The sequence below is a fragment of the Macaca nemestrina genome, chromosome X (genome assembly GCF_043159975.1).
Source record: "Macaca nemestrina isolate mMacNem1 chromosome X, mMacNem.hap1, whole genome shotgun sequence".
Taxonomy (NCBI): domain Eukaryota; kingdom Metazoa; phylum Chordata; class Mammalia; order Primates; family Cercopithecidae; genus Macaca; species Macaca nemestrina.
The window spans coordinates 118,973,083-118,992,276 of record NC_092145.1 but is presented as its reverse complement, the minus strand read 5'-3'; the positions used below and the strand labels follow the sequence as shown (position 1 = coordinate 118,992,276).

General features: G+C 40.1%; 1 protein-coding gene across 15 annotated transcripts in view; it reads right to left on the bottom strand.

Moving 5' to 3' along the window:
• Positions 1–19,194, bottom strand: part of LOC105463230 (calcium/calmodulin dependent serine protein kinase) — a 412,561-nt gene that overhangs the window by 19,669 nt on the left and 373,698 nt on the right. For 10 of the 15 annotated variants that reach the window (XM_011710276.3, XM_071088417.1, XM_071088418.1 and 7 more), the window contains 3 exons: positions 8,380–8,495; positions 269–349; positions 82–162 (listed from right to left, as the gene is read on the bottom strand). In XM_011710276.3, coding sequence (XP_011708578.1) covers positions 82–162; positions 269–349; positions 8,380–8,495 — 278 coding nt within the window. The remainder of the gene's footprint in view (positions 1–81; positions 163–268; positions 350–8,379; positions 8,496–19,194) is intronic. The other 5 variants (XM_071088415.1, XM_011710290.3, XM_011710303.3 and 2 more) reach the window with 1 other exon arrangement.

The window sequence follows — 19,194 nt, the reverse complement described above, 5'->3', positions numbered from 1 at the left end:
AATCAGAAAAAAATACACACATTATAGAGTTAAAAAAGTGATAGGAAAAATATAATGAAAAGAGATTGAGACATTGCTTACGTGGAATAGGGTACGCAAACCGGTCTGGGTGCTTTGTGATGAGAGTGTTTTTTATGTGTCTTCTCCCAACACCATGTGCGCCTATGTCATTTAGGAAAAAAGAATGTTAAAATTGACAACTCTTAATAATGTTCACAAAATGTTTTGAAAGAGAGAATAAGCAACCCACTTATACAATCAAACTTACCTAATAAGACTAGTGTTTTCCTTTTGAATGCTGGCAGTTTTACTACTTCTTCATATGTGACAAGATCTAATTGATCAAACACTAAAACGCAAAGATTTAGAAGAAAGGTGAATTTGTGGAATGACTATTTCATGTACATAAATTATAATTTTACTGCAAAACTACAGTTATATTAAAACCATGTCTTAAAAATATGAATCTAACTTATGATATATGGCTTATATGTAATTTAAGTCATATAGCATCTAGGGAGAAATTTTCATTTTTAAGCCCATGAAAATGCACTTTAGAACTAGGGGCATCCAAAGATGCTGAACACATGCATTAAAATGTCCAAATCTAAAAGATGCTACATATCTTTTCATGCAGTATCCAACAAATTATATGAATTCATTCGAAACCACATGCTGTTCATATCTTTCCAATTCTAAGAAGTCAGTAATACTAAAAAGAAAAAGTCTACAGACAGTGACCAACATGAATATAGCATGAATGCAACTAAAGTTAACCAGGAGAGGGGCCAGCTAGAACATTTCTAAAGATGGATGAGAAATGCATGGGCAGCTGGTCTTTAACTTCATGGTTCTTTCTTTCAACAGAGTTGATGAAGGTGGCATGCTAGATTCTAAGGCAAGTTCTGTAACTATTTCATAAGCTTATCAATGAGCATCTCACAAGCTTTCCTGTAACCCAGATATCCATTCAATGGAGAGTCTTGAATATGTAAGGAGAGTTACATGCTTTCCTGGGCCTGAAAACTTGTCGACCATTACATGGGCAGTCTGCGTGTGGTGGATCAGGATGGAAAGAATCATGAAGCAGAGTCTGAGCTCCGAAACCTTTGCAAAAGTGGAGTTCTCTAATCACTACAGACTGAGGAGAAATATTTTAACAAATATTTTCTGAAACCTGCCTCTTAACACTATCATAAAAGCAATTTCAAGCAATGTACGAAACTTTCCTGAGCAGATGCCCATTCCTGTTGAAATTCAACGTGGTCCAATTCTCACACACATTTGGAAATTCTCACAAAGGGCTAAAATTGTATGTCTGTGTTTCCTGTAATTTTTGTATGGTCATACCCAAATGCTGTCAGTTACATACTGACATTTCTTTTTTTAAAGAATATTGAATAAACCCTGGATTTTAGAGGGGTTAAAATAAATTCAGTAAAATCGATTCAATGATGTAATAAAGGAATTTGGGCTGCTTTATTTATTTATTTATTTATTTATTTATTTATTTATTTTTGAGATGGACTCTCACTCTGCCGCCCAGGCTGGAGTGCAGTGGTGCGATCTCGGCTTACTGCAACCTCTGCCTCCCAGGTTCAAGCGATTCTCCTGCCTCAGCTTCCCGAGTTACAGGCACCCGCCATTATGCCCAGCCAATTTTTGTATTTTTGTAGAGACGGGGTTTCACCATGTTGGCCAGGCTGGTCTTGAACTCCTGACCTCAGGTGATTCGCTGGTCTTGGCCTCCCGAAGTGTTGGGATTACAGGTGTGAACCATCACACCCGGCCGAAATCTGCGCTACTTTAGCCAATCATTCATTAAGAGAACCTTCTACTCCTTAAAACAATATGGCCAAATGATTGTGAATATCACCTTAATTCTTAACATTAGTGATTTGCCCAATCACTTAAAATGCAAAACAAGATACTTGGGAATAGAACAGATCAGAAACAAACAAACAAAAAGCACCATTATCACAATATACAAAGAAATACAATATATTAAAATAGAGGTTAGTGTATATTAATGGGTATTTGCGCATTTGTTTTCTTTCGATAACTTGATTTATAAAGGTTGATTGAAAGTCTTTAAAGCATATCCTCTAGCAATAGCTAAAAAGCCAGAAATGTTTTCTGTGTTCAGAATGGCAGACTCACAAAATTAAAATGAACATGAGGCCCTCTGTGGTAGGGCTAGTTACTTATACTGCAGTAGTAATGGAGTGATGAGAGTTGCAAAAATAAAAGCAGGAGTGCTGATGGCATTATTTTTTAGACCTATTGCCCTCTGAGTGATATTTCCATCAAGAAAAAGTATGCTTACGAAAGAAGTGCATTGACAAGCAGATATGTTTTAATATATTTTAATAAAAATAAGCAAGCATCTCACGAAAGAGCAAGATGATGATGATGACACAAGCTTTCTCAATGGTATATACACACACCTATCCCTCTATAGAGCCCTAACTCTAATCCTACCAAATTAAGACTTGTCATTTTTTAAAAAAAACACAGAAGAATGAGTTAGATGTCCACAATCAAAACCACAAACAGGTATGTTATGAAAATGAAATGAAACAGATATGTTAAACATCAATATCTTAACCATAAAGGAGCAGCATGAAGAGGTTACTCTGGTCTAAATGAAATTGCCACACGGTCATAGGGTTGAGAAACAATAAAAAAAGGGTATTTTAAAATAAGAGATACAAAGAATATTAGGAAAGCACTTAAAGAATGAACTTTTAAAGGTTTTAAGTTGCTTGCTGATTAAAAAAAAGGACTTAAAAGAAAATCATCAAAAACACAGAGGCATAGTCATTCAACAGGTTACTTACATGCACAGAGGCCATTGGGAGTGAGACAGCATGAAAAATGTACAGGGGTCATTGAAATATGGCTTTTCATATATTAGTAAAATAAAAGTATAATATGTACAAAATAAACTTTATCATGCAATATTCTAAACACAAGGCAAATAAATCACATTAAGAAACAAACTCATTTAATAGAAATTCAACAATAACCTTATATAAAAGCCAGTGGATTTTATATACTAACATAGACATTTTATCGAGAATAGTTACAAGAAAACCTCTTCAGAGAGTGTAGACATGGAAGCCTTTTGCTTTTCACTTTGTACTGTCCTGTACCATGTGTAATTTCTAACCATGTGTGCCTATTATTTTTATTATTATTATTATTGAGACAGGGTCTCACTCCTTCACCCAGGTTGGAGTGCAGTGGTGGGATCTTGGCTCACTGCAGCCTCTGCCTCCCGGGTTCAAGTGATTCTCCTGCCTCAGCCTCCCAAGTAGCTGGGATTACCGGCGTGCACCACCATACCCAGCTAAGTTTTGTATTTTTAGTAGAGATGGGGTTTTGCCATGTTGGCCAGGCTGGTCTCGAACTCCTGGCCTCAAGTGATCTGCCCACCTTGGCCTCCCAAAGTGCTGGGATTACGCATGAGCCACTGCGCACAGCCTATTATTATTTTTAATGCCAACAGGGCAGTGAGTGAGATTATGGGTCACTTTTCGTTTCCTTTAGAGTTGCTTGTATTCCAGAAAAAAAAAGAATAGCTTTTAAAGTCAATAGTACTAACTTGTGGTATTAAGCATAATTTAAACACACCTGTGAATGGTATTGTAGAAATCCCCTATGTTCAAATATGTGTATGCAAACATTTCGGGGCTCTAACATTTAAGAAAACAAATTAATGAAAACTTCCTAAATTTTTAAAAAGTTTACATTAGTAACTTGATCTAAAATGACTTTTGGAAGTCCTGGGGGCTGAGGAATCTCAATGCCTCTAGAGTTCAGTTGTTCTAGCCACACTACAATGCTTTTTGCACCAAGTATACATGGCTAGAAACCTTTTATGTGTTACAGAAAATGTATTTGCTGTAAAAGCTACACACACCATAATCAAATCTATTCCCAAGGATTCAGAAATACTGTCTGGCACAGTTTGCTCATATTACCCTGATTTCCTGCTAAACTACTTAACATTCCAGACACTTCTTTTAAGTATTTATGTAACTACTTTCCAGGTTGAATTTTTTCCATAAAAAAGTCATTAACGTTGAATCCTTGTCTCAGTTGGAAATGCTATCAAGATCTTCAAATACTATAAAGACCTCCAATTCAAAAGAGCATTGCACACTGGTAGCATTGGGTTAAGAAGTAGATACTTGAATGCCCGCAGGGGTCAGGTAGCTAATGTGGTTGAATGAAGTGGGCCAGGTGCAAAAACAGGCAGTGGTGTGGACAGCGTGTGCTGGAGAATGAGTGACCATTCAAAGGCCACATTAACCACCCAGAGTTACTGCGAGAGAAAGTGGGCCTGGTATTGCTGCATTCCTTGTTCTTCTAAGGGAACTCTGAAACCCAAATTTTTATGTTAAATATCCTGACTTTCACATATGATGACTTATTAAAATTTATTTTAAACACTGTGTGTGTGGGAGTTAGAGGGATAAAATTTACTCATGGGTCAAATTCAGCGAATAGGCTGTCACTTTATGATGGCAATTGTAGGTAACACAGTCTGAACAGAATTCCACTTTAACAAGCTATGTAGAATTTCCTAGTGACAAAAATGGAAATAATTCTAGTGTTATCATTCCCACCAGTTCTAGATAATGACAAAATTCCCAACCTTCATTTGTACCACAAATACAAATAATGCCAGAATTTGATAAGGTTTGGATCTTGCCATCAATATATGATGAATTCTCAAAGATCTGAAGCAGGAAACAAAACATACGGCCTTTATTTTAATTAACTGAGTAGTAGCAGAAGAACAGAGTACTGTATTTTACCATCAACTTCTAAAGAAGCCAGAAAAATCCTTTTGAGATCTTGTTTTATCTGTGGCCCATGAGCCCATCTAGTTTGGTATGAAAGGCTATGATATTTCTCAAAGCAACTGCCTCACCAGTGGAGGTCAATAGTATTTGTTTCTCAGTCTTTTAGAGCAATTCTTTATAAGGACACTTCTGTACATTGGGATGATCTTTCATCATAGCTAAAAGCAGAACAGCTGATTAAATACTTGACAGTTTGATCTCTTGTAAAGCAAAGGTAATACTAAGCAAGTGGTTCTTCTGGACTTTCTAATGAACAAAATGGAAGAGTTGGTTGATGATGTAGAAGAAACCTGAAGAGATGGTGACAGAAAGGAATGCTAGGCTTTGCAGGCAGTGTATTTCAGAAAGTCCAGGAAAAAAGTTGGGAATCTTCTTCCAGAAAGAGACACTAAAAAGAGAGCTCACAGTGATTATTTTGCAGGCGAGGGAAGCCTAACAATGATATCCTGACTAGAGAATCACAAATAGGCCTAAACACAAAGTTCTACAAAGACACTTAAGGGTCTCTGCAAGGACCATCCAAGAAGCTCAGACTTTCTTTCAAAGGAGGGCCTTATACACAGTGACACACACTGACATGTAGAACAACCCCTCAAGCATGGCAAGGAAGGTTCTGATGCCCACAAGACCGCTGGTTAGGAAAATACTGATGATACCAAACAGGTGGTGGCAGTAGGCTCCCCTGTCCTCTCAACCCCTCCTTTCTTCATTCTAAGCTGACAAGAACTTAGAGAGGTCAATGGTTTGGGATAGGAGGTAAGTGTCAAAAGACAGAGGAAAAAACAATTCTATTCTACCCCTATTAGGCTCCTGCCTTCTATGTCAAGGGTAATAGCTTTCAACCTGGATAGGCAATGTCTACCAGAGATCAAGAGCCTGAGATAGACAGTACAAGAATACTTGGCTTCATTGAATGATTGCCGTTTGTCAGGCCCAGTGATGAAAGAACCCGAGACCCACTGATCTTTAGAATTAGAAAAGATATCCTTGATTAACCTAATTCCCTCATTTCAAGGCCCGCAGAAGCGAAGTGATTTGCCCAAATTGCACACTCAGGTGTGCTAATTCCTGGTCCTATCTCCAGCTGCCTATTAAGCTTACAGGCGTGTTTGCAGGGCCACTGTGCACCACCTAATGGGAATCAGAGAATGGGAACAATGGAAGAAGACCAGTGATGCCCTGATGGCGAAAGAGTGGAAAAAGTGAAAACACACACACTCACACAAAAGTGAAAACACTGGCTGCCAGATTGAATGCTGATTCTCTGGCAAAATTCTTAAATGAATGATTAAATTGATTCTTTGACAGTATTTAGAGAATTCTAGTTTTTCAATGAATTAATTTCTTACTTCCCTCAGAGCTGAATTAAAGAATACTGGCAAACTGAATACTCATGTTTACATGCCCTCTATTAGTACAGCATAAATCTAATGATGAACTGACAGCCTGAACCAGCCATTTCTTCGCTTTTCTAGGTGTAAGTTACTTTCAATGCCATCTATATCTATGTATCATTTAACACTGTTGCAAAAATTATAAGGTGAGATGCATACATTTCTCAATTTATATGTCAACACATCTCCTTGTCAGCCTATTAGATTGTGTTAGACTGTTAGAAGCTGACAGAAATAAGGGCAACTAAGGAGACTTGGTAATAACCACTGACGTTTTGTGTGAAAGCAACATTCTGCTGATACCGCTGTGCATTTCTATTTATTTCATTTTTATTTTGTATAGATAGGGTATTGCTATGTTGCCCAGGCTGGCCTCAAACTCCTGGGCTCAGGCAATCTTCCTGCCTCAGCCTCCTAAGTAGCTGGGATTACAGGCACCACCACCGTGACTGGCTCTGCAGTGCATTTCTTCAAATAGTATACTTGAGCATTTACTTAATAGTTGCTACATTTTGTGTAACTAGTCTGCTTTAACTATTTCTTCCCTTTATAAAACCAAAAAAGCCATTATGAAACTGCTGCTCTGTAGTAGCACATAATCAGAAATTATACTGTTTTTGGAAATAAAAATGTGGTACAATGTAACTAACGAGAAGGGAATGATTCCTCATTTAACTGAGCTGTTTAAACTTAACCCATGTGGCCACTCACATTCATTCCACATTATACAGCAGTTTGAAATGTTTACTTTTAATTTCTGATTGAGAAATGAACAATTCAGAGTATGTTATAACATTTACAGAGAAAAATGCATTTCATACTTGTCAGAAACATTATGCCATCAATCTGGGTATGCATGACTGGATTCACTTGATTTTTTTGGCCACATTTCTAATTTTTGGAGCTATTTCTGAAACCTTGGGAACTAACCTAATGCCAGTCAGGACTTTCAATTCCTCAGAAAAAGTTCCTTATAAAAGGAGTCATATTAAGAAGTTATTGAAAATAACTTCTTACGTTAGCACTCCTGTATACCACTATGCATTTTCTTTAGCTTAAGTTGCACCCTGTGAATCTTCTGGATATTCTATTGCAACAACAGATCATGCTTTTTTGGTATTAATTTCTGTTTTTAACAAGACAAGTGAACATTTTGACTTAAGTTTAATACAAACTTCCATATGGGCAAACATACATACTATAAAGGGAAGGCCAAGATAAGATTCTTGTTCTTGTGGGAGCTTGGAAATATCTGCCTTTTTTCTTTTTCTTTTTTTTTTTTTTTTTTTTGAGACAGAGTCTCACTTTGTCGCCCAGGCTGGAGTGCAGTGGCGCCATCTCAGCTCACTACAAGCTCCGCCTCCCGGGTTCACGCCATTCTCCTGCCTCAGCCTCCCGAGTAGCTGGGACTACAGGCGCCTGCCACCACGCCCGGCTAATTTTTTGTATTTTTAGTAGAGACGGGGTTTCACCGTGTTAGCCAGGATGGTCTCGATCTGCTGACCTTGTGATCCACCCGCCTCGGCCTCCCAAAGTGCTGGGATTACAGGCGTGAGCCACCGCGCCCGGCCAGGGAGCTTGGAAATATCATGAGGGAAGAAGACTACTCACAGAAATGGACAAAACCAAGTCAGTGTCCATGTCATTTGTACTCTTTCAAACCAACCACAGAACCATTTGTGACACAGTTCTCTGATAAGAGCACACCTCTACCCTTAGATGTTTATCACAGGGCCACGCCCAAGGGCCAGGCAGGAGCCAGAGGGGAGGAGATCTGTTCAAGATCAAAGAGAGTTTGCTGGCTACTCAGCAAACTCTCAGGCTTTCATTTCTCAGGGGACGACTTAACGTGTTGGATTCTTTTCATTCCAGAAGATACTATTTCAAAATAACATTTTTGTCCTATAAAGTATAGCTCTGTAAAATATCTAGCAAATAACCAACATATTAATTGGAGGTAGGGGTTTCTTAAAGGTTTTGAAAGTTGATGACGATCTCATATGGTAGAATTTTTTGGATAGAGAACACTGAAGACTGAATTAAAATATTACATCTCTTTAGGTCTTGGAGATGCTGAACCCAGCCTCAGTAACAGTCGTGCTTTTCCCTACCTGCATTGTGCTTTGCCAAATATTTATCTTTGTACTGCTTCTTTTTCTTGCCAAACCAAGTACAGCTGGCCTGCTGCTCCTGTTTGGTCTTCTCCATGGCAATGCAAGCTACTCGCCTAGCACACATAAAAATAAAAATAAAATAAAATGAATTTATAGTTCTGGTTGATAAAATAGAAGAGTCATCCATTTGAAGAATTTACATAAAACAGCATAACCATACTCATTCTAATCTTTTAAAAAATTTGGACAAAGGCTATTCTTTGGTTTTCATGACAATTTCCTAGAAATGTTTTTAAAATATAGGCTTATACTAAAATGGCATGGTACTCCTTGAACATATACTGACAACACAGATTAGATGCCTAAACATGTGGCCATGAGACACAGTAGAATGTTTCAACACAGGCCTGGTTTGAATTCTGGCTTTGTCACTTGTTAGCTGGTACTGAGCACTTAATGTTAGACACTTTTCTAGGAACTTGACGTGTATTAACTCCTTTAATCTTTCTAACAACAGCTTAATAAATGGTACTACTGCTACATGGAGATTCTAATATAAGATATAAAAAGTGTGCTCTGATTAAATTCACAGTTATAACCACAATCAGGACATTATAATTTTGATCTATAACATCCAGCATTGGTAACATAAACAAAGATGATGTTAAAAAGTTGCTCTTTTAGGTTCAGTCTAAGCAAATACTTACTTTTCAGGATACTGCCACAGAAGACTTTGCTCTCTTAATGATTTTGCTCATGGGGGCTAACCAAGGGTCCCCAAGTGACTCACATATAAGAGTCCAAAATCACGATCGGAATGCCATATGGTGCTATTGTAAATGGCAAGTTACTTTCCAATGACATTGTACTGATTTACACTCCCACCAGCAGTGTATGAACATTCCTACTGTTCCACTTCCTTGGCAACACTTGGTATTATCCATCTTTAACTTTAGCCATCATGGTGGATGAATAATGGAATACCACTGTGTTTTTAATTTACATTTTAGTTTACATTTCACTCATTAGTAAGATTGATCATTTTTTCATATGTTTATTGGCTACTGAATTTCCTCTTTTGTAAAGTGTTCAAGTCTTTTGACCATTCTTCTATTCAGTTGTCTTTTTCTCATAGATTTGTAGAAATTCTTTATATAGTCTGGATATTATGCTTTTGTTAGTTATTAATATATGTGTTGCAGACATCTTCTTCTACTCTGTGGCTTGCCTTTTTGCTCTCTTTGTGGTATCATTTGATGAGCATAACTTATTAGTTTTAATTTAGTCAAATTTATCAGTCTTTTCTTTAATGGGAAGTATTTTTGATATCTTAAGAAATCCTCAGCCAGGTGCGATGGCTCATGCCTGTAATCCCAGCACTCTGGGAGGCTGAGGCAGGTGGATCACTTGAGCTCAGGAGTTCACACCAGCCTGGGCAACATGGCGAAACCCCATCTCTACTAAAAATACAAAAATTAGCCGGGTGCGGTGGCATGTGCCTGTAGTCCCAGCTACTCCAGATGCTGAGACAGGAGAATTACTTGAGCCTGAGAGGTAGAGGTTGCAGTGATTTGAGATCATGCCAGTGCATTCTAGCCTGGGCAACTGAGCGAGACCTTGTGTAAAAAAAACCAAAAATGAAATTCTTAGCAGGGGATTTCCCAACACTTTGGGAGGCCAAGGAGGGAGGCTCACTTGGGGCCAGGAGTTTGAGACCAGCCTGAGCAACACAGCAAGACCCTATCTCTACAAAAAAAAAAAAAAAAATTTGCTGGTGCGATGTTATGTGCCTGTAGTCCCAGCTACTAGGGAGGCTGAAGCAGGATCACTTGAGTACAGGAGTTCCAAGCTGCAGTCAGCCAAGACTACACCACTGCACTCCAGCCTGGGAGACAGAGACCCTGACTTTAGAAAAATAAATAAAAATAAAAAGAAATCCTTCCTTGTCCCAGAAGATATTCTCCAATATTACCTTCTCAAAGTTTATAGTTTTGTCTTTTACATTTCGGGTATTAATGTACTAGTACTGCTGTTTTTTCTGTTTTTGAGACAGAGTCACCTTGTGATGCCCAGGCTGGAGTGCAGTGGTGCAATCTCGGCTCACTGTAACCTCTGCTTCCTAGGTTCAAGTGATTCTCATGCCTCAGCCTCCTGAGTAGGTGGGATTACAGGCGTATGCCACCATGCCTTGCTAATTTTTGTATTTTTTTAGTAGAGATGGGGTTTCACTATGTTGGCCAGGCTGGTCTTGAACTCCTGACTTTGTGCGATCCACCTGCCTTGGCCTCCCAAAATGCTGGGATTACAGGCGTAAGCCACTGTGCCTGGCCTAGAACTGATTTTTGCTTATGGTGTAAAGGAGGGGTCCAATTCCTTTTTTCTTCCTAATGGATACCCAATTGTCCCACATTATTGAAAAGCCTGTCCATTCCTCATTGCTGTGCACATCAAGTGTCCATTTATGTATGGGAGTGTTTTCAGGTTCTCTACTCCTTTGTAGTCTATTTGAGCATACCTAATTATCTCTAAACCCATACCTTATTATCTTGTTTACTATAGCTTTATAACAAGTCTTGGTATCTGGTAGAGCAAGACCTCCTTCCTTGTTCTTCAAGAGCATCTTGGCTATTCCTGACCTTGTGCATTTCCATGTAGACTTTAAAATTAGCTTGTCAATTTCAAAACTGTTGGGATTGCATCTTATCTATGAAATCTATCTAGGAGGAATAGACATCTCTATAATACTGAGTCTTCCAGTCCTTGAACACAGTATGTCTCTCCATTTACTTATATCTTTTTAAATGTGTATATATATATATATATATATATATTTTTTTTTTTTTTTGGTTGTTGTTGTTGTTGTTGTTTTTTCCCCGAGACAGAATCTTGCTCTGTCGCCCAGGCTGGAGTGCGGTGGTACAATCTTGGCTCACTGTTACTTTGACCTCCTGGGTGCAAGCAATCCTTCCGCTTCAGGTTCCTAAGTAGCGGACTACAGGTGCATGCCACCTAATTTTTTTTTTTTCTTGAGACAGAGTGTCGCTCTGTCGCCCAGGATGGAGTGGAGTGGCACGATCTCAGCTCACTGCAACCTCCGTCCTCCCAGGTTCAAGTGATTCTCCCTGCCTCAGCCTCCCAAGTAGCTGGGATTACAGGTGCCCGCCACCACGCCCAGCTAATTTTTGTATTTTTAGTAGAGATGGGGATTCGCCATGTTGGCCAGGCTGGTCTCAAACTCCTGACCTCAGGTGATCTGCCTGCCTCGGCCTCCCAAAGTGCTGAGATTACAGGTGTGAGCCACCGGGCCTGGCCTAATTTTTGTATTTTTGTAGAGACCGGATCTTGCTCTGTTATTCAGGACAGTCTCAAACTTCTGGGCTCTAGTAATCTGCCTGCTTTGGCCTCCAAAAGTGCTGGGATTACAGGCATGAGCCATTGTACCTGGTCTCAATAAATTTTATAATTTATTCTGTAAATGTCTTGACATCTTTGTTAGATTTATTCCTAGGTTATTTTATTTTTTGAGACAGAGTCTCTCTCTGCCGCCCAGACTGGAGTGCAGTGGCACAATTTTGGCTCACTGCAATCTCCACCTTCCAGGCTTGACATATTCTCATGCCTCAGCCTCTTGAGTAGCTGGGACTACAGGTGTGCACCACCACACCCAGCTAATTGTTGTATATATATATTTTCTTTTAGTAGAGATGGGGTTTCGCCATGTTGGCCAGTCTGGTCTTTTTTTTTTCTTTTTTTTTTTTGAGACGGAGTCTCGCTCTGTCGCCCAGGCTGGAGTGCAGTGGCGCGATCTGGGCTCACTGCAAGCTCCGCCTCCCGGGTTCACGCCATTCTCCTGCCTCAGCCTCCCGACTAGCTGGGACTACAGGCGCCCGCCACCTCGCCCGGCTAGTTTTATGTATTCTTTTTAGTAGAGACGGGGTTTCACTGTGTTAGCCAGGAAGGTCTCGATCTCCTGACCTCGTGATCCGCCCGTCTCGGCCTCCCAAAGTGCTGGGATTACAGGCTTGAGCCACCGCGCCCGGCCGGCCAGTCTGGTCTTGAACTCCTGGTCTCAAGTGATCCGCCCACCTCGGCCTCCCAAAGTGCAGGGATTACAGGCGCGAGTCACCAGGCCTGGCCATTTTTTAATAAAGGCTTTGTAAATGGTATTTTAAGAAACACTTTGTAATACTAAAAATTTCAGACACATACGAGGATATAGTGTAATGAAACCCAGCTATCTACAACCCAGCTTTGACAATTATTAGTCATAGTTTATTTTTTTATTATTTTTTATTTATTTATTTTTGAGACAGAGTCTCACTCTGTCGCCCAGGTTGGAGTGCAGTGGCACGATCTCGGCTCACTGCAACCTCCGCCTCCCGGGTTCCAGCAATTCTCCTGTCTCGGCCTTCCAAGTAGCTGCGATTACAGACACCTGCCACCATGCCCAGCTAATTTTTTTTGGTATTTTTAGTAGAGATGGGGTTTCACCATGTTGGCCAGACTGGTCTCGAACTCCTGACCTCAGGTGATCCACCTGTCTCGTCCTCCCAAAGTGCTGGATTACAAGCGTGAGCCACCGCACCTGACCTTATTTCATTTATACCACCTTATCCTAGATTATTTTGGAACAAATCCAAGAATATAGTTTTCTTCTGAAATCCCTTTAAAATCTATAGGTTCCCTCTCCCTCCTCTTTCTTTTCTTACAATTTGTTTGTTGTAGAAACTGGTTGTTTGTCCTTTAGTTTCTGTAGAGTCTGGATTTTTCTGACTGTGTACCTGTGGTATCTTTAGTATGTCTCTCTGTCCTTTGTATTTCCTGCAAATAGGTAATAAAATCTAGAGGCCTAATCAGATCCAGTTTTGTGTGTGTGCAAGAACATTTTATAATATTATTGTGTTGCAAGTGGTGTTATGTATGGTACCCTTTAAAAGTTTTATTTTCTGTTTGTGGCTTATAAATATAATTGGTTTTCGTATATTGATTTTATATCAGCAAACTTTCTAAACCTTGCTACTAATTCTAATTGTCTACAGATTCCTTTGACTTCTACACACAGAATCATATCATCTGCAAATTTTTTTCCTTTCTAGTAATGTTAGTTGTAGGTTTACTACACATGTCCTTTATCAGGTTAAGTTCCCCTCAATTCACAGTTTATGAGACTTTTAATCTGATTGGGTTTTGAATTTTACCAAATGCTTTTTCTGCATCTATTGATACGACTATGTGGATTTTCTTCTTTAGTCTGTTAATCTAGTGGATCGGCTGATTGGTTTAGAAATGCTGAACCAGCCATGCATTCCCAGTACAAACTCCACTGGCTCATAATATATCATCTTCTTAATATATTGCTGGATTCAATTTGCTAATATTTTGCTGAGGAGTTTTACTTCTGTGTTCATGACAGATACTGGTACGTAGTTTCCTTTTCTTGAACTGCCTTTACTGAGTTTTGGTATCAGGGTAACGTTGACATCATAAAATGATTTGGGAAGTGTTATTTTCTATTTTCTTAAGGAGGCTGCCTTCCATGTCTCTTACCCACTCTTGTTCACTGAAGTTTTTATGTATTTATTTTTGGTTGGGGGAAAGACATTTACTGGAAAATACTGCGAACTCTCAGTAATAGTATCAAAGTCCATCTTCATATATTACCTATGTGGCATACAGAGGAGGCTGATGAAGGCTTGCTTTGGGGATTCTTCTGGTGCAAGTCAGTATGTGCTATTAGTCAGAACTAAAAGGCATAAGATCTTTGGAAACAAACAGAATTGAGGAATTTTTTGACAGGTTAAGGCACAAAATCGTGACCTTGTGAAGCTTATGTTACAATGTAGAGAGTATCTTATAATAAATGTTTTTAAGCTTAAAACATAAAAATACACGTTCCCAGGAAAAATCTGTGGCATTGTCTCATGTGGTGTGATGACAGAGGAATGAAATTGATTTTTACCAGACACTCCAGAAATAAACATTATCTCTTTTAGCTCAGTAAGTGCATGGAAACCGTGTTAGGGTTAAGGTCAACCTGGAAGGAAATTTCAAACACATGCTTAACAATTTATTGATGGCTTAGATCAGGATCTTGTAGGCAAGACAAGGGGAGGGATGACAGAGCCCGGGAGCTAAAATATATCGAAGGACTAGATTGATGTGCCTAGAGTAAGGCATTTGGGTCCAAAAAAACTGATTTCTCATCTAGAAAATGTGAAGAATGTGACTTGGTAGCAACACATTTGAACAAAGTTTTGGGGATCTGGCTGATAAAATTGTTTCAAATCTTTCTTGTTAGTATTGCATGCCCACTGACATCCCAGAGGTCAATTCAGTTTCTAAGCAAAGGAAAACTGATCTTTCTCTTCTGCCAGGAATAGCTTACTCAGGTCTTGGGGTACACACTGACCAGTGGGCCTCTTTCTTATCATCCCAGTTAAAATCCCTTTCTCTCTATATATATTTTGCAACTTTAACAGTTCAGTTTTTTGGCAATATATTGAACATATTTAAAGCATACAAATTTATCAGTATTTTTTTATCTGTATACATCCCATGAAACTATCACTACAATCAAGAAAAACATATTCATAGCCAGGTGCGGTGGCTCACACCCATAATCCCAACACTTTAGGAGGTCGAGGTGGGCAGACCACCTGAGGTCAGGAGTTCAAGACCAGCCTGGCCAACATAGTGAGACCTCATCTCTACTGAAAATTAAAAAATTAGCCGGGCGTGGTGGCAGGCACCTGTAATCCCAGCTACTTGGGAGGCTGAGACAGGAGGATCGCTTGAGTCCAGGAGTTCCAGGCTGCAAGGAGCCAAGATTGCACCACGGCACTCCAGCCTGGGAGACAGAGAAATACCTTGACTTTAGAAGAATAAAAAATAAATAAAAAATAAAAATGGCTGGGCATGGTGGCTCACGCCTGTAATCCTAGCACTTTCGGAGGCCGAGGCAGGCAGATCACTTGAGGTCAGGAGCTCAAGACCAGCCTGGCCAATACGGTGAAACCCTGTCTCTACTAAAAATACAAAAAACTAGCCAGGCATGGTGGCAGGTGTCTGTAAACCCAGCTACTCGGGAGGCTGAGGCAGGAGGATCACTTGAACTGGGGAGGCGGAGGTTACAGTGAGCTGAGATTGCGCCACTGCACTCCAGCCTGGGCGACGGGATGAGACTCCATCTCCAAAAAAAGAAAAACATATTCATTACCCCCAGAATTTCCTCATGCTTCTCTGTAATTCCTCCCTCCCTCCACCCCTATCCCTAGGCAACTGTCATTATAGATAAGTTTGCATTTTCCAGAAGTTTATGTAAATGGAATCATATAGCGTGTGCTCTTTTTTGCCTGGCTTCTTTCACTCAGCATAATGATCTTGTGTTTCATCCATATTGCTGCAGATATCAATAGTTTGATCCTTTTTATTGCTGAGTGGCATTCCATTGTATGGATATATCACAATTTATTGATCTATTCACCTACTGATGAAACTTCAAAAAAATTTTAGCCATTCTAATAGGTGTGACCACTGAGATTTTAATTTTGTTACAGGATGTTTTCCCCTGGATGTTCTTTCGGTTCTTTTTAAAATCTGCTATGTCATTAGAAATTTTTTCTGCTCTCTGAAAATATTTTACAAGCTTATTATTGATTTGTAAAAACCTGGGCTAGGCGCGGTAGCTCATGCTTGTAATCCCAGCACTTTGAGAGGCTAAGGTAGAAGGATCACTTGAGCCTAGGAGTGGGAGATCAGCTTGGGCAACATAGTGAGACCTCATCTCTACAAAAAAAAAAAAAAGAAAAAGAAAAAAATTAGCTGGGTGTGGTGGTGCGCGCCTGTTGTCCCAGGTACTGGGAAGGCTGAGGTGGGTGGATTGCTTGGGTCCAGGAGGTCGAGGCTGCAGTGGGCTGTGATCATGCCATTGCACTCCAGCCTGGGTGACAGCACAAGACCTTGTCTCAAAAACAAACCAACCAACCTGGTAAGCTTATTTTAAAAATCTTTGTCTCTTAATTCCAATACATGCAGTAGGTTTGGATTTGTTTCTATCATCTGTCATTTCTGTTGGGTCTTACTTGTTTCCTTGTGTGCCCGATAATTTTGACTTGCTGGCTACTGCCCTGGAAAAAGTTTATGTCGGGTGGATAGGATGAAGTTAGTGGGGGTTAGGATAAAAGTGTTTGCCTTCATATGAACCCGGGAGGCGGAGCTTGCAGTAAGCCGAAATCACGCCACTGCGCTCCAGCCTGGGCCACAAAGCGAGACTCCGTCTCAAAAAAAAAAAAAAAAAAAAAAAAGTCTTTGCCTTCAGAGACTTTCTTTCTGTTTACACCATACATCTGAAATCATTAGTAAAGGAAGGGGAAACTTCAAATCAAGTACATGGCTTCAGCTCCCCTGGCTGCCCCAGGCTATGTGTACCTGGGTGCAAATCCATTCAAGGTGGACTGGTGGCCGCAATTTTTTCAGGGGAAGTTTGTTCCCAATTTCCTCATCTTTTGCTTTGCTCAGTGACAAGGCAGCTTTCTCTACAGTCTTCCGGTGTTGAAGGGAAATAAGGGCATGCTTATCTGTCTCCTTTTATCCTGGGGGGATTGCCTTTTGCACTCCTAACAATGAGGAGTGTCTTCTAACAGATTTCCCAACTTGTACTGGCCTTAGATCTTAACCGTGGTTCTCTGGCACAGAAATGTTCAGTAATGACAAATGCCCTGTTTGCAAAATGGGCCATGTGGTAACTCTGATATTCCACTTATCATTCTGATTAAAGGCTTTCATATAAAAATTGGTCACTGAGGCCTGGTGCGGTGGCTCACGCCTGTAATCCCAGCACTTTGGGAGGCCGAGGCGGGCGGATCATGAGGTCAGGAGTTCAAGACCAGCCTGGCCAACATGGTGAAACCCTGTCTCTACTAAAAATACGTGGTGGCGGGTGCCTGTAATCACAGCTACTCAGGAGGCTGAGGCAGGAGAATCGTTTGAACCTGGGAGGTGGAGGTTGCAGTGACCCGAGATTGTGCCATTGCACTGTAGCCTGGGTGACAGGGCGAGACTCCGTCTCAAAAAAAAAAAAAAAAAAATTGGTTACTGAGCTCCCCGATACCTCTTTTTATTCCCCCGAGACGGACTCTCACTCTGTTGCCCAGGCTAGAGCGCAGTGGCGCAATCACGGCTCACTGCAACCTCTGCTTCTCAGGCTCAAGCAATTCTCCTGCCTCAGCCTCCCAAGTAGCTGGGATTACAGGTGCCTGCCATCACACCTGGCTAATTTTTTTTTTTTTTTTTTCGTATTTCGAGTATAGACGGGGTTTCATCATGTTGGTCAGGCTATCTTCGAACTCCTGACCTCAAGTGATCCGCCTGCCTCGGCGTCCGGAAGTGCTAGGATTACAGGTGTGAGTCACCGTGCCTGGCCCCTGATACCTTTTCAGCTATTCAGTGCTTTCAAGGTCATTTTAAAACATATTTTCTGCAGCACTTTTCATTGTTTTTTCATCCGGAGGATTTATCCAAATAATCTCATCCATCATTACGGGAAATAGGAAGCAAATCTGCTTTTTGCACTGCCATCACTCAGGATTCCTCCAGAGGACTCAGAGTTCTAGACACTGGTAAAACGTTTATATAGATGATCTGACTAGGCAGAAGAGGTCTGGAATCTACACAATTATTTTCAATAAATGCCCATAATATATGGTAACACTAAAGAAGACATTTTGTAAAATGTAAATATCAGTAAGAATATAATGGCATCATCATGACAACGACTTAGAGATTGCTTTCCTCCTGCTTATGCTTAAACTGTTTCTCGAAGATCAGACTGGAAGACAATGCCAGATGGAAGGCTGCTGCTTCTCCATTTGGGCCCACGTTTCCTTATGTATAAAATGATGGTATCTGAAGTCCTCATCAGCTCCAACATTCTAAATTTAATACTAGTTTTTGGGGAAACATGGGATAGCTGAAAGAGGCGATCAAGCAAAAGAGATTAACTGAGAGATCTCTTAACTAGTGAGAAAAATAGATAAAAGCAGGAAGAAATTTCTATGGACTCGATGTCTTCAGTCTCTTTTAGCTGGGTTCAAATATTTTAGGAGGAACTGGCAGAATCCTTAACGGCTGTTATTTTTGCCACATGAAACAAAACTCAGACATTATCTCTTTTGTGCTAGAAATAATCTGGTATATCGCCCAAGTACCAACAAAGGTAAAACCATCAATATTTTCCAAAAGACAGTTCAACTAAGGAAACTGTAATAATAATAGCAGAAATAGATTTTATCAAAATATACAGTGATCTGTGACTCCTCTTCCCTCAGTTAAAAACAGTGCCTAAAACCCCTAACTTTAGCCTGCTTTTAGGGCTTAAACTTTCTAGCAGAAAAGGTATTTTTAAACGACTGGCAAGGTAAAGAACAAAGCTTCTGACTACCCTTTTCTTCTAACAGTGAAATACATTTTATCTTCAAATACTCTGAGTGACACTGAAGCGCTGCACCTACGTTTTTTGCTGCTGGTGGGATGGGATGGGCATGAAAGCATGTAGAAGGGCAAGGAGAAGGTACATTTTAAAAATGCCATTCTAAAACAATTGCAACAGCATATAGGAGTGGAAGGCTCTGCTCTGAGACCATGACTTGGCTCAGGGCTGGTCAACGAATCTCTTTCCAGACCTTCCTTTCTTTGTGTGTAAAATGAAGCCCTGACTCTGTAACTGGGATCTCACTAGATACTGAAGATATAGAATTCTTGGATGACTAATTTAAATTTTGTTTGGCTCGTAAAGGAAGGAATATATCAAACAGG